This window comes from Camelina sativa, chromosome 19 (assembly GCF_030686135.1).
Source record: "Camelina sativa cultivar CO46 ecotype springtype chromosome 19, ASM3068613v1".
NCBI classification, from domain to species: domain Eukaryota; kingdom Viridiplantae; phylum Streptophyta; class Magnoliopsida; order Brassicales; family Brassicaceae; genus Camelina; species Camelina sativa.
The window spans coordinates 3,147,528-3,163,090 of record NC_141898.1 but is presented as its reverse complement, the minus strand read 5'-3'; the positions used below and the strand labels follow the sequence as shown (position 1 = coordinate 3,163,090).

General features: G+C 32.4%; 2 protein-coding genes across 3 annotated transcripts; one reads left to right on the top strand and one right to left on the bottom strand.

Moving 5' to 3' along the window:
• Positions 1-65: 65 nt before the first annotated feature.
• LOC104764450 (E3 ubiquitin-protein ligase CHIP) lies at positions 66-2,615 on the top strand. Of its 2 annotated transcripts, none has more exons than XM_010487983.3 (8): positions 66-382; positions 739-806; positions 938-1,001; positions 1,160-1,231; positions 1,500-1,633; positions 1,726-1,897; positions 1,986-2,096; positions 2,191-2,615. In XM_010487983.3, exons 1-8 carry the CDS (start codon positions 278-280, stop codon positions 2,317-2,319), a joined length of 855 nt encoding a protein of 284 aa, XP_010486285.1. In that variant the 5' UTR covers positions 66-277; the 3' UTR covers positions 2,320-2,615. The 2 variants fall into 2 exon arrangements, with proteins under 2 accessions (XP_010486285.1, XP_087358782.1); XM_087502656.1 differs by having other exon boundaries at positions 94-382; positions 1,160-1,264.
• Positions 2,616-4,610: 1,995 nt separating this feature from the next.
• LOC104764449 (U-box domain-containing protein 9) lies at positions 4,611-6,845 on the bottom strand. The gene is made up of 2 exons (XM_010487982.3): positions 6,286-6,845; positions 4,611-5,941 (listed from the first exon to the last, which is right to left on the bottom strand). The coding sequence occupies exons 1-2, from the start codon at positions 6,589-6,591 to the stop codon at positions 4,850-4,852; spliced, it is 1,398 nt and encodes a 465-aa protein (XP_010486284.1). The 5' UTR covers positions 6,592-6,845; the 3' UTR covers positions 4,611-4,849.
• Positions 6,846-15,563: the final 8,718 nt, after the last annotated feature.

The window sequence follows — 15,563 nt, the reverse complement described above, 5'->3', positions numbered from 1 at the left end:
ATTACGCTCCAACTCTGATCGGGCTGACCCGGTAAAGATTAAAAAAAAAAAATCAAGGAAATTTCAAGAGATTGTTTTCCATAAGTGATTAAAAAAGATTTATTAATAATAAATCTTTGGGACTTTTGGGGCTTTTTCTTCTCTCTCATATGCTCGAGAAATTTCGCGGCTTCTTCTTCTCTTCTGAAACACTCCGGGGAGATTCTACGAAACCCGCCGCCGCATAAGTCACAGAGGGAAGTTTTTAGGAGGAAAGGAGAAATATTTGCCGTCGCAGATGGTTACAGGCGTGGGCTCCGCCATGGCGGAACGGTTAAAGGAAGACGGAAACAATTGCTTTAAGAAAGAACGTTTTGGTGCTGCCATTGATGCTTACACCGAGGTACATGGTTCTCAATCGTTTCTCTTATTTCATCGTTAGGGTTTTTTTTTTTGTTTTCTGGGTTTATTATATATCCCTAGGGATTTTGATTTAGATCTGCGTGGAGAGGAATAAACCCTTGGATTACAAAATTTCGAATTTTTATTAATCAGAACTTAATTTCATCCAAATTAGGTTTAGATTGAGTGATAAAACAATTGATTAGAATGTTTACAGTTGGAATTTAGAAACCTTTTTTTGTTATCATCGATATGTTATCAGTTTGCAGATATGTTATGTTACTGTCATCAAGAAGCTACAAAGACTTTTTTTTTTTTTTTGGGTGATTGTCTAATCATCTTTGTGTAACTTAACAGGCAATAACTTTGTGTCCAAATGTTCCTACTTTTTGGACAAATCGAGCACTTTGCCACATGAAGCGAAAGTGAGTATGTTCTCTCGAATTAAGTTATATACTTACTGATCAATTGCTTTGATAGTTTACTGTATTGGTTAGTCGTTTTTTTTGTTTATGTTTGGCTTGTTTGCTTTGTGGGTGGCTTGCATCAAATTCAGGGATTGGACTAAGGTTGAAGAGGATTGTCGCAAGGCTATTCAGCTTGTCCACAATTCCGTCAAGGTTTTGATTCTTCTGGTCATATCTAGACCGGTTCTCTTTTGTTCAGTATTCTACATATGGAATCTGTTAAGTTGTTTGTCTTGTTTTGGTCTTCTTCTTTCCTTGGCATTCTTTGATCTTTCCTCCTCCTTCATATGGGTGTTTATGTTCTGTGGCAGGCCCACTACATGCTAGGGCTTGCATTATTGCAGAAGAAGGAATATACCAGTGGAGTCAAAGAGTTGCAAAGGGTATATATTAAACCTATTACTGGACATGATTCCGTACGCATCACTTTCCTAAGTAGTGTAGTTTCTTAGCATCATCTTAATGAAGATGTAATGTACCACTTGAGTCTCTATATTTTTGTTCGAGAGTTGTGTTAGTGGATACTGTGGACGCTGGTTTGAGTCAGAAAGAACACTAGGGATGCCTTAATTTGCTGAAATCATCAAGTACTACATAGCACAGTTTTGATGAATGTTTCTTGCTAACTTCATGTGGCTACGTTTCATATAGGCTTTAGATCTTGGAAGAGGAGCGGATCCAACAGGATACATGGTAGAAGATATATGGGAAGAGCTTTCTAAAGCAAAATACATGGAGTGGGAACTGCTTTCTGCAAGGCGCTCGTGGGAATTGAATAGTTTGAAGTAGGTTATGTAATTTTCTTAATTTGGTACAATCATTCAACTTGGAACTATGCTTCAGTGTGGCTTTATGGAACTATTCATGTTTTTCGTAGGGAAACTTGTGAGGCTGCTCTAAATCAACAACGTGCTTTAGATATGTGTCGAACAGAAGAAGAAGAAGAGACAAAAGAGTCCTCTCAAGAAGCCTACATTGCCCATACTGAGCGTTTGAAATCTCTTGAACGTGTGTTTGAGAAGGCTGCGGAAGAAGATAAACCATCTGAGGTGCATTAAATTTTCTTTAAAAGATTTTTAAGACCCATCTTTCATTTATATTTGAGGTCCAAATACCATTCTGGATTATTATTTCCAGGTGCCAGATTATTTGTGCTGCAACATAACTCTTGAGATATTCCGAGATCCTGTAATATCTCCAAGTGGGGTTACATATGAAAGAGCAGCGATCCTTGAACATCTCATGAAGGTTGGCATTATCGTCGCTCTTTGCTGTAGCGTTAATCTCTCTTTTTATTTCTTCTTATTTCTGTTAAGGTTTGTTCGTTTGCAACACTTGCTAGGTGGGGAAGTTTGATCCTATAACGCGTGAAAAACTTGAGCCGTCCAAGCTCGTTCCAAATCTAGCTATAAAAGAGGCAGTGGCTGCTTATCTAGAAAAACACGTCTGGGCTTACAAGATTGGTTGCTGATCAAATGAGGATTCACATGCACAATGACTGAGAACGAGGCTAGCTACTTGATGAAAGAAGAACATATCAGATGTGTTTTAATTTTATTTTTCTTAGCTGATGTTTTCAAGTGTAAGATTCTCTGCCGTGTATATATATACAATGTTTTTTGTGCACCCTGCACACATTGGGCGTTAGGCTTAGCCTATACACACATTGAGGAAAGTCCAAACAAAATTATAATGTAGTTCCTCTACAGTGTCATTCTCCAGATTTGTTGCTCCGTGTTAAAAGGATAACGGTGAGGTTTGTCTGGAGACGTTTAAGTTTTGGTTTCGGGATTTGGGATTTAGATGCACTTCTCTGAAGATTGATATTTTTATAACATGTAGTATAAATCTTCTTGGGACCACTCCAGTCATCTTCCCTGAAGTCTGAATCTGCAATTAATTTACTCTAAAATATGAAAATACATACGATAAACAAACGAGAATTCGCATACAAATAATGTAAAAAAAATTCTAGTCGAACACAATAAACCACTACACACTACTGTTTTCATAGTTGCATCAATTGTCCACAAAGTTAGATTCATTTGGTAGTTAAGCAAAACCATCTTTCGAACAATTTCACCTCCGTCATTTACACACGACACCTGCGATTCCAAGGTTTCTTAAGATTTTCGATCATTTCATGAAAAACAACAAATAACGTAACTTAATCTCCTTCCATTTCGATAAAAGGATTCAAGCAGTTGGTGTAAAATTTATATTACATATTGCCATATTGGAACCAAGACGTTTTGTATACGAAAATAGGTACCTCATCAGTCATCTCCCGCACTAACTGATATTACTATAGTAGTTAATTAGAATGCTGAATGCATCACATAACATTACTATATCGTATGTCATGTATCTGTTGATATGTGGCTCAAACTTCAAAGTCTACTTTAGAAAGAAAAAAAGTTGACATGTTTGCCAGTACAAAACTGAGAGCAAGCACAAAGGGCAATCATAAAAAAAAAATGTACCCAAGTTGGACTTTCTCTAATATGAGAGCCTCAACAAAAGTAGAGAAAACCTCTGCTTATATGAAAAGGGGAAGAAAAAACAAAATTTCCATCTAACTCGATTAATTAATTTAATACTTTAATCTAATCCGATTGCCAACCTGGAAAAATACAGATTTAATATCCAAAATGTTTAGGTTGTCTACAAAAATAATAATTAAGATACAGTAAGTAGGTAAATAAATATTGTTCTTAATAGGCAATTGATGAATGGTAAGACTGAGTTATCCAAAATGTTGAATGAATAGTGTTTCTAATAAGACGGGAATATTGTGTCTTGGAATAGAAATAAAACTATTTTATATTTATCAAAATGATTCTATACACTAGAGGAGAGGGGGGACAAACAAAAAGTAAACCCACCATTGTGGATCATTAGGATTCGTTTGTCTTTCTTTTTTCATGGGAATTATATTTTCTTAACCATAGAATAAAAAATTTGTCCAAAAAAAAAAAAATCTCATTGGTATTTGTAAAACGTTACTTGTTGTGGATAAAAAAGTAGAAAGCATCACATTCTTTTTTTCTTGGCTTTTCTGTGAAAGTTGGATGAGGAAAGGAACAACCACAACCACCAAAGAGTGGTTTAGAACGAATCCATCCATGTTCTTACTCTCCCCATCTCCCTCTTCAATATTCCATTTTCCCAACTTTCTGCATCTATTTTCGAGTATTTGGACTCGTCATTATTACGAGTCACGAATCTGTGGCAACTTCGTGATTCAATTCTACCTTCTGAGCCAAATCTAAAAACGAAATACATGTGATTTTTATCATCATTACTTACTACAGTATTTGTCTTTTCTTTACATCATTCCGTGAAAATATTTAGTATATTACTACTATCAGTAATTTTCAAGTACGAATATCATTAGTACATTTGTTTTTCTGATATATACATTTTTTTAGTAGACTTGTATAATGGAAAATTTAGCCGTTTATAAAATGATTTGTTTTTCTAATAAAAATGGCATACGCCCAAGATGGGGTCACATTACATAACATTATACATCACGGAAATCACATCAATGACATCGTAAATCATAATAAGATCTCGTGACTCTTTTTAATTAACTCTTCCCCCAGAGAAAAGTGTGGAATAAGATTGATTAGCTTTGTGGCTCATATGAGATGTGAAGAACACGACATGACAGCCTTTTCTATGTACTTTGATAATTAATACACAAGAAACAGACGAAAGCTACACAGTAACTTGTTGACCAAGGCGTCCACAGCTGAATAAAGCCACCAAACAATTTATTTTATTGATTGATTCCCCCATAAACTTCAAACTGAAAAAACAAAAACTATTCACACAGATTTCTACTTACATCTCATATACGAAAACCATATCATTCGAATCCTAAAGATATGAATAATTTACAAAAATATTCTGAAAGCCATAAAGAACCAAAAATAAAAGCAAAGAGCAAAGATATAGATAATTTACATTACGGATTTTTATTTTAGGGCTTTCTCTCAGGCTGTGTGGGTAAGATTCATAGCTTTTCTCAGTCTGTCCAAGATCCCATTTGCTTTCCTCTGTGCCCTTGAGGTTCCTTCACGCGAAAGCTTTGTTATCGTTCCATGAGCATTCTCCTCTTCTTTGATCTCTTTCCACTTTGTCCTGTCGCTGAAACATATAGTATGCAGTATCACAATCGCGTTCTCTTTGTTTCGTTTGCATTCGCTCTCTCGAGTGATCTTCAGCAACCAAGAAACCCCACCGAGTTCACCCAATTCCTCCACAGCCTTCCAGTGAGTAACCAGCATTGCCAATATAGCTAAAAGCTCATCCACATGCAACCCGTTTGAGATTTTTTTACCTAAAACCCTAACAGCTCCGTCTCTTACGGCTCTACTCCTGTTTTCATGGGCGATACAAAGTGTAAAGATCGCTGCAGCTACGTCTTTGATAGCCAATGGATTCCCTTCTTCTAGGAGATCAATAAGCGGTTTCAGGATCCCTGATTTCCCTATAAGTACTTTGTTCGAGTCGAGCGCAGACAGAGTGAATACCGCTGCAGCTGCATTGCTTCTCGTGGCTACCGTTCCACGCCTCAATGCATCGATCAGGAGAGGAATCACATTAGGGTTTTCGCAAACAAGCTTCTTGTTGCTGTCATCATGTATAGCTATGTTCAACAATGTTGTCACCACATCTTCTTGAAGATTCTCATCAGGGTTTGACCCGTGTAACAACGGATTCAGCAACCGAGTGATTTCATCCGGAGACTCGCCGAAGAGAGCTCTAAACTCAGTACCTTTCCTAGTCAGAAGCCTAAGCTCCTTGGCAGCAGATTTTTGATCTTGACGGATTGAAGACGAGACTTTACAGAGCAAAGAATTGAAAATCTCACGATCTGATCTTGTCACAGCTTCTTCTTCATTCACAAGGTTGGGATGATACTGGTTCTTCGTGTCTAGCCCAATCTTCTTACACCATTTTGAGATCATATCACGGATTAAGAGATTGGGAGTTAAAGCCGTGTTAGGCAGAACTTGCTGAGTCTTGGGACATGTTCTATTGCCTGAACTCAACCATTTCTGGATAAACAATTTGTCATAAGTCTGCAAAAAAACAAAATGAAAAGTTTCAATACAATTATAGACTTTTAGATTCAAATTCTGGGTTACAGATTGATCAAACAAGTGACACAACTACATAAATACATCGAAAGATCAATTCTTTTTCCTTCATTACCATAATCAAAGTCACCAGATTCGAAAACATAATTTTACCCTACCGACAAAGCAAAGAATTTTTCATGAATACTGAGTCGGATTATCTCAATCGAGTCGAGTTTAAACAAATGAAAACTTTACCAAAACCTAACAACAGAGAAACAAAACAAAACAGAAAGAGCAAAAATTCAAAAAGAAAGAATAAAACAAGAAATCAAAATGCGACGAACCTGACCAGAAGCCAAAACGACGGGATCCCTCATAAGCTCATTAGAAAGAGGACAACGAAACTCGTCAGGACAAGAAGAGACAGTGGTCTCAAGCATCTCTAAAGACGAAGATTTAGCCATCTTCCTCCTCATCGTCGCTTCTCTCAACGCAGACAAAGCATCCTGTAACTGATCGATAGCCTGAACACCTGAATCATCATCATCCTCATCTTCGATCTTAATCAGTAACTTTCTCATCTCACGCTTCAGTTCCTTGGCTTTCGCAATCGCCGTTGGATCCGAATCGAATACACCGGTCTTCGCCATCGCCGTCGGATCCACACCGCCGGTACTCACCACCACCAAAACCAAACCCTTTTCTTTCTCGGATTGTTATACCGAATTGATATTTCTCACATTAAATTATTTAATTTTTCTTTCTTAGTTTGTGAAAGAGAAGAGTAATAAATATGAGGAAGAGAGAAGAAAGAGAGGGGGCAGAACACAACTTCAAGTGTTGATGTTGTTTGTGTTGTACTGTTGTTAGTAGTAGTGCCCCCTCACTATAATAGAATTGTTGTGGCCTGCACCGATTTTGCCACGTCATTTATTCATTCGTTAATTAAACAATTAATTTAAATTTGAAAAAAAAATTACTAATAAAAAAAAGGATTTCATTTAATAATGCAGCACGTATGACCTACCTCGCGACTAAGGTGTCAAAATACAGCCGACACGACTAGTCTCATACACTCATACACGTTTTTTTTTTTTTTTTTTTGTTTGAAATCACACACGTTATTGGTAATTTTGGTATTAATTACTAATAACGTACAGTACTAATAGTAATTGATAAGAGAGAGTACTTTATTAGCCTAGTGGTGGTCGTCATTTTCACTTATATGTTCGTAACCTGCACGACAGCCTGTTTTTTTTTCCTAAACCAAAGAGGAAAAGTTATAATCAAACTACTAAAAGATTTCAAACCGAAACAGAGTAGTTCTGAGAGTTTGCCAAGCCAAAACAAGCATTTTCCAAAAGGTTGTAAAAAACTATATATATATATATATATATATATTTTTAAAAAATTTACAATGGTTACAAACATACAATAGTTTAATTATAATTACAAAATACTCAAAACTTATCCATAATTACAATATACTCAAGATAACTTACAATAGTTGAATTTACAATCCATTAGATCACTATGAATTAGTTAGAAATAGTTATTTATCATGAACTAATTAAATTTGGGTCTATGGACTGAATGATTAAATCACTATGAATTAGACAATTGACTTTGTTTAGAATCACTATTTATTAATACTATTTAAAACATAGATATATTGGTAAAATAAGTAATCATCAGATAATCAATTTGAGCGTAGTAATATATTAATATGTATATCTAATGAGTAGTATTACGGATTCACTCCCAACTTGTGCAATAAGGGTCAAATTAATTGATACTATTGTGATTGAGATATGATTGTGATATTACATTAATTGTAATTAGATATTATAAGATTTTATTGTATTCTATAAAAGCTATGTAAAGTACCATTGAATGATACACACAGAAATATCATTTCCATTATCTACGATTCTATATGGTATCAGAGCGGGTCAATGCTTGTGGATCGATTATGACGATCGTCAAAAACGACGGTGATGAAGATGACAACGATGAAGACGGTGCCTAGATCCGATGATGAAAAGATATATGTGACAGTGCAAAGCTAGAAGATGAACATGAAGAAGTTTTTGCCATCTTACGTTCTGTTAGAAACCGACAAACCCGACGAACCCAACGAACCCGACGAACCTGACAAACCCGACAAACCTGACAAACCAGAACACGACTTGAAGGATTTGAAGGAATCCTTGTGTCACACACAACTCTTGTGTTGTGACATCGACGAACCAGATTACGACAAGAAAAACCGAGAGACTCAACGGTGGAGTATAACACCTTGATGAATACCGAAACGGGGATATGAAGATGAGGACATGATCAAGTTCAAGTTGGACATTTGCAAGCGGCATGCTCCAACTTGAGGGAGGGTATTACGGATTCAACTCTGCAACTTATGCAACAAGTTAATAAAGATCTGGTCAAGGTTAATTGATACTATTGTGATTGAGATATGATTGTGATATTACATTAATTGTAATTAGATATTATAAGATCCCATTGTATTCTATAAAAGCCATGTAAAGTACCATTGAATGATACACAGAAATATCATTTCTATTGTCTACGATTCTACACGTAGTAATATATTAATATGTATATCCAATGAGTAGTTTGAATAACAAAATCGTAAAATTACTTTCTAAGTTACAATTTCCTCATATCCTTATTCCTCTAATTTTGCTAAGATACGAGAAATTGTACCCATTGCTACATTAGAAGAGACCTTAATTTTGATTTATCTTGATCCGATATCAATGTATGTTACTCAGAATATATCATAATGAATTTTTGTATCCATTAGATCACTATGAATTAATTATAAAAAATTTCACAAACTAATTAAATTGGATCTCTCGACTGAATAATTAAATCATTTATATAGACTACTAACTTTGTTTAGAATGGCTAGTTATTAGTACCATTTAAAACATAGAGTACATATTTGCATTATAGTAAAACTTCTATAAATTAATAAGGTCGGGATCACGATATTTTATTAATTTATATAGGTTTTAAAATTATTAATTTCTCTTCATAATATTAATTTATGAAGAGATTTTCATTTTCATAGTTTTGAATATTTTTGATTAAAATAAAATATTTTTGTTATAATTCACACTTTCATATTCTTAATTTATAATTTTGGCTATCGTAATATGATTGATGTCAATAGTTTACTAGATTATCAAAGTGAAAATGATAAATGTTTAAAAGTTCATAGTTTAGAAGAAATTGTTGTTACTATTCTTCATGATGAAGTCAAAAAAGATATTACGGTATCTTTATAACCAATTATACGTAAAGAAGCAACTATCGCGTGTAAGACGCTCCACAATTTTTGGATACAATTTGAGAAAACAACACAAAAGTTTTTTGATGTAATGAGAAAGATTATAGAAGAGCTTCAACAAGAATGCAAATTCAATAATAAACAAACAACAATAGAGTCATATTTCACTAAATTTTCTTAGATATATATATATATATATATATATATATATTTAGTTTATATTATTATTAATTTCTGATATTGATGGATTATATTTTTACTTAAGATTTCAAAAAAAAAAGTATTATCTTATTATTTTATCAAATTATGTTATTTTTTACACCGGTCCAATTCGGGACTGAAAAAAATTATTAATTTATAACAAATATTAATTTAAAAATATTAATTTATATAGGTTCTACTGTATATTGGTCATATATTTTTGCATTGTTTTATAATAACTGATACTGTTTAAATTAAATATTTATGTATATTGGTGAAACAAGCATCTGAGCATAGTAATAGTATATATATATGTATATCCAACAAGTTTTTTTTTTTTTTCCTTCCAATAACTTTTATTAATCACTTGGGTATTACAACATGTACCAAACCAATACAAAATTTCAAAAACAATTTATTACATAAGCAGAAATATGTGTTTTATATGAAGATAGCAAGCATGAAAAAAATGAAGAACTAAGAGATATGGTATATCCAACAAGTTTATATCGTATAGTTTGTATAAATAAATCGCGAAATCACTTGCAAGTTGCAAAAGCCAGGCAAAAAAGAAAAAAAATGTAGAACATTTGATTAAAAATGTAAACTTTAATTAGTAATTAATAAAATTTCGTAACAATGGAAAGACGGTAATGGCGGCGAAATTTAGAAAGTGAGTGAGTGAGTGTAGTGAAAGCGGGACCCGCAAAGTTATTCCAACATGGCAACGAACGAACAAACAGCTGTCTTTCCGCGTCAATGGATTCTTCCTTTTCTACTCTCTCTCTACTCTACTGCGTACTCTCTAATTTCTTTTTTGACTTTTTTACCCCTGCCGTTTTTTGCTTTTGTAAATCATAGTATTATGAGAAAAATTAAAATTTAAAAAAAAAAAAAGACAAAATCGAAAAGAACACACAAGTGTTATTATCTAGCTTTCGACGCGTGATTGGATGAATCAAGAGAGTTGACCATAATCTATATTATCAGCAATTTAAAAAACAAAAAACAAAAAAACAAAAGTAACCCGAAGATTTGGTCTTGAATTTAGTCTTTATCAAGATTCATCTTTTTCAACTTTTTATTAGTAACATTCTAGACAATACTATTAAACAATTACATTCACGTCTCAAACAAGCAATTTAAAGGTGAAAACGACCATTTCCACCAATATATGAGACTTCTTTTTCTTATAAATGTTTTATAGTCAGCAAATGTTACTGCCCAAGTTATATATTAGCCACGGATTTTGTGTTCCTATCTACTTTCCCTACATTATTATTAGTAGTCCTAGTATTTGATTAACAAAAAAAAAAACTTAATTGGTAATACATGGCTTAGTTAATTCACCATAAGAGAGAGTGAAAGTCCATACAAGGCGCTCGGCTTTAGATTAGTCTCAATCGCAACCAATGAAGTTGTTGTTCTACAACAAAATTATAACATTATTGGAACAAAAAAAAAAAAAAAAAAGTACGTTTACTTACATAATTGAACTATGAATACTGAAATAGACACGTGTATGAATATGTAAATACGTAGTAGTTCTGACAAGTGGGGATCACTTTCAATCTCATCTGCAAAACACATAAGAGAATCTTGCAAGTGCCAAGCTGGACTGCTGGTCATAACTCACCTTGCGTGGGACTCTCCAAAACCACGTGTCCTTTTCTTATGCCTTCATCAGCTTCGAACTGTCCTTCTTTTTTCCCTGCTTGCGAGACACCTCTGCTTTCCCTAATTATTATCTTTGTTTCTCTTTTGTTTTTATTATCTGATAACTACACTCTTTTATCTTGAACAATTTTTATTTCATAAAAGTAGAACATGTTATAAGTTTCCAAAATTTTGGTAACCAAAAGAAATAAATATTGGCGAATATTTATCTAGCTATGATTTTACAATGCAATAATAAGCTTTACAGCATGAAAACAATGTTAATCAACATATGAAAATGAAAAAAAAAATGTAGTTGTTGCCTTGTTGGCATGTAAGGTCTGGTGTACGTTAACATAATTATTAAAGAGTATGGGAAATTGTCAGGTTGCCCAAATAAATTTAAATAAAACAGAGACTTACTGTACAACTGGTCATATTTTATGTTTGGGATATTATTGTAGTGTTTTTTTAAGACAGTCATTTTGATGTTATCTATGTATAATGTATGTGTTTGGATTCTTAAAATTCTCTACCTCCTCGATATTGTTATGCTGGCAGAATGTTGAGATATTCTGATAGTTCAAATTAAAGGATTGAAGATTCAAATGGAAACTCCGATAAACTGTGTTGAATGTATATCATAATTGATAGGTATCATATGTAACTAAACGGTCCTTGACTCTTTATTGATAATGTATTTTTATTAGTGTATAGTTATCAGTCCATATATTCTGAAGAATCGAAGATATTTTAAAACATTTTGAATATGAAACGATACTCATTTTTTGATTCGTATTTTTCAATTTGATTTTTGACTTTAGAGTTTTGAAATACAGAAAACATACATACTGTATATAGTACAGAAGATCATTAATGGGTGGGTTTGGACGTATTTGGAAACCAATAAAAGTGTTGTAAGATAGAAGACAAGACCAATAATTGAAAGAAATAAAATTATTATCATATTAATATTACCATGTTCCACTGAACATATATAAAAGAGGCCCATTTGACACATACGTTTCTTTTGTCAACAACCCATATGTTTTGTTTACAAACAACAACCTACATACGTTAATGTTATTACTTTGTAGTTTGTACGAATACGATGCTTTTTCCAAATAATATTAAAGTTTCTCAAGTACTTTGTTTTAACATAGTCCATAGTCCATAAACTAGTATTCGGATTTGGCTGGTTTGTATAAGTGTTTAGTGCATCTGCAACTTATTTCTCATTGAATCTTTTATATAATTGTATATCCATCTTATACTCTAACAAACCGAATTTCTTCAATTTAGCAAAAGAAAGATACGAATGTTTATGCTCCAAAATCTGATATCCCTGTAAAATTAATGACTATCAATGTTTCTATTCACAAATGGAGAATCAAGTTTCTTTCCACTTTGAATCATTTTATGAACAGAATGTAATTAACAGGCTTAATAAATGACCGAGGTTTGAAGTCATTGGCCTCACTGAAAATATAAACGTGTAAAGCCTAACAAATACCATTGATGGGTTATAAAGTACAATGGGTGACTAGGAAGCCTTAAATAGGATATAAACTTGCTCTTGAGGCCCATTTGTTCGTCAAAGCAAACCCTAGAGAATGAATCAATGAACCCACATATCTCCTTCAAGTGAATGAAAGACAACAAGCCTCAACACTAAATGATCAGATTCAAATTACTGTACGTATTTAACGTTGTGAAGTAGATAATTATATATGTATAAATGTACGTAATGATCTAGATCATGGCTTTTGATATATATGTATTTACAAATTTTATACACACAAATGTATCAAATGAATATAAATTTAAAATCGAAAGTATCCATATATATATATGGATCGGAGATGAGAGAGTATTCAGTCGTTTTATGATTTTCGTAAGCGTGTATAGCCTGTTGAACTTTCTTTTATGAGCGCATGATAATCTCTCGAAACCTCAAACATAATTTGGTCTCTGATGATGTAATAATCCGAATCAATGTGTTAGAATCAGATGGAAAACTGATGAAAACCAAATTCTGTAAGAATAGACCTCGAATGAGTTGTAATTCCAAAATTATACGTAACTGGGATCAATCACAGTCACACATTGATGAGATTCCCAAGTGGGAGGGGTGTGAGGTGACTAAAGCTAGAATAAGCTGGCCCTAGAGCTGATGATAGAATAAGCGATCACCACACATAGAAGTAGTGAAGTCGGAAATATGCACATGTTAAACTTGATAAAATAAGATCTCAGCAGAGACTACAGAAGATAAGGAACTTAAACAGACTAAACATTCCTTGATACTGTATATAGGAAAAGAATCTCTTGAGATCTTCAATTTATACAACGAAGCCCTAAAACGCTATAAAAACAAGTCTTAACATCCTGTTCATTAAACCTATGCTCGTGTATTTATTAATTTGTTTGCATTGCATCTCAACAGATGCTCATATATTTTGATTTTTTTTTTGTGGTTTAAAAGCGGTTTACGTCCACAACATCTTCTCTGTGTGTGGCCAAGTGCTGGCATGGGCACAGTTGGTTCATGGTTGAAGCCAGTAGCCAATCTTGACAATTACAAATATTTAAGATTCTTTAAAGACATGCAAATATATCATAATCGGCTTTGGCTGACCTTGTATGTATAAGGGTTGAGTGCATGCAACTTATTTAACATTGAATATGTAATAGAATTATATATTCATCACTCTTTCGTTTGTGCAGCTAAATAAGTTGAATTTTTTCGTATATTAGTGGTAAATTTTCTGACCGTTTATGCAGCTAAATGTTTATCTTAATTTTTTAACCCGCAATATACTTTACTACCATTTTGTTTGTTATATTTCTTTTGTTTTGTTTAGTGTTTGAGATTCTATTTTGATTTTTAATTATTTTAACAAAAAAATAAGGAATTTAAATACATAATAAGTCATTTATACGCTATGATTAAATCACATTTTTCCTAATGATTTAATTATTTTACACAATCTTAGTTTAATCAACTTAATTTTTATATATCAAATATTGTAATATTAATAGTGTTGACAAATAATAAAATGAGGATTTAACCCGTGTTAGCACAAATTTAATGATATTTTATTAATTCTAATATTTCTTTTTTATAACCCATCTACATATTCGTAATATTTTAAAATTTTATTAAGTTCATATATATTAAGTATAATATTTAAATAAATGTGAATCGAAATTCTTTTTACATAATAATCAAAGCTGACAGATTTTGGAAAACATAATAGGAATCAAATTATTGTTTTTTTGTTTGAAAAAAAATTCAGAGATAAAATATCTTCAATACGTAATACAATGTGTGGTTAAATCTATCATAGTTTTTAATATATCATAGTTTCTGTTTCTATATATATTATGCTGTATTTTTTTTGTTGGAATGGTATGTAAAATATTTAGGAAACAAAATCTTAAATAATATTATTTTTAGAATTTTTTTAGGAATTAACTTTATAAATAAATTTTTAAATAAGTATAAATAAAAGCATATAAACCAAAATGTAATTAAAAAATATATATATTGTTTTTTTAATCCTTCGAAGGAGTACACGACTACGAGAGTGAACATAATTCATTCCGGCTATGAAATATCTTTTGTTTAAATATACAATTTGGCCCCAAACAACTACTATAGCACAGATATCAGTATATCACAAATTGTTTTTATGTAACTTGTAATAAGAGTGGACAATATATCTATCTATAACCTAAGACCCAATCTGAGATTTAGTTCGATCTTAGATTAGGTTATATTCAATGCAAAAACAATGTATTCAAAGTTTTTAGATCCAAACATTTTAATTTGAAATCAAGGATATATATGATCATCACTAGATCTAATTTTGAACTTTTTTTTTTTTGTTCAAACATCTAAGTTTGAACTATATCACAAAAGTTCAACTCATTCTTGGCCTCTAGACTTTAGTACTGTCCATGCGATTTTGCAGGTTGTGTAATTTGCTTCGTTCAGAAATCAAAACACTAAGCAAACTATGGGTCTGAATGGTAACGACGGATTTAGTAATGCGAAACTAATGATTTTAAAGTGCGGTACGGTTCAACTGCGGTACGTGCGGGATAAAAGTATTTGCGGTACAAGTGTGGTTTATGCAAAATAAGCGGTACACAATGATGTTTGATTGGTGAAAAAACTATTAGCGGTATTGTTAATATGAAATTTTTCAGTTGTTAATCAGAAATATTTTAAACATATGTTTTTCTTCAAAATAATAATTTCTGCTTTAAACATAAGTAAATTGGATTACAAATTAATCTTTTTTTCTTATCTGTTTTTTTTTATGTTTTTAATATAAAAAACTGGATTGCAAATTTTTATATAACAATGATCTAAGAGGGAAAAGAAGAGGGAGAATATATAGCCTAGATAGAATCATAGACATATATATGTGGGGGATAAAACAA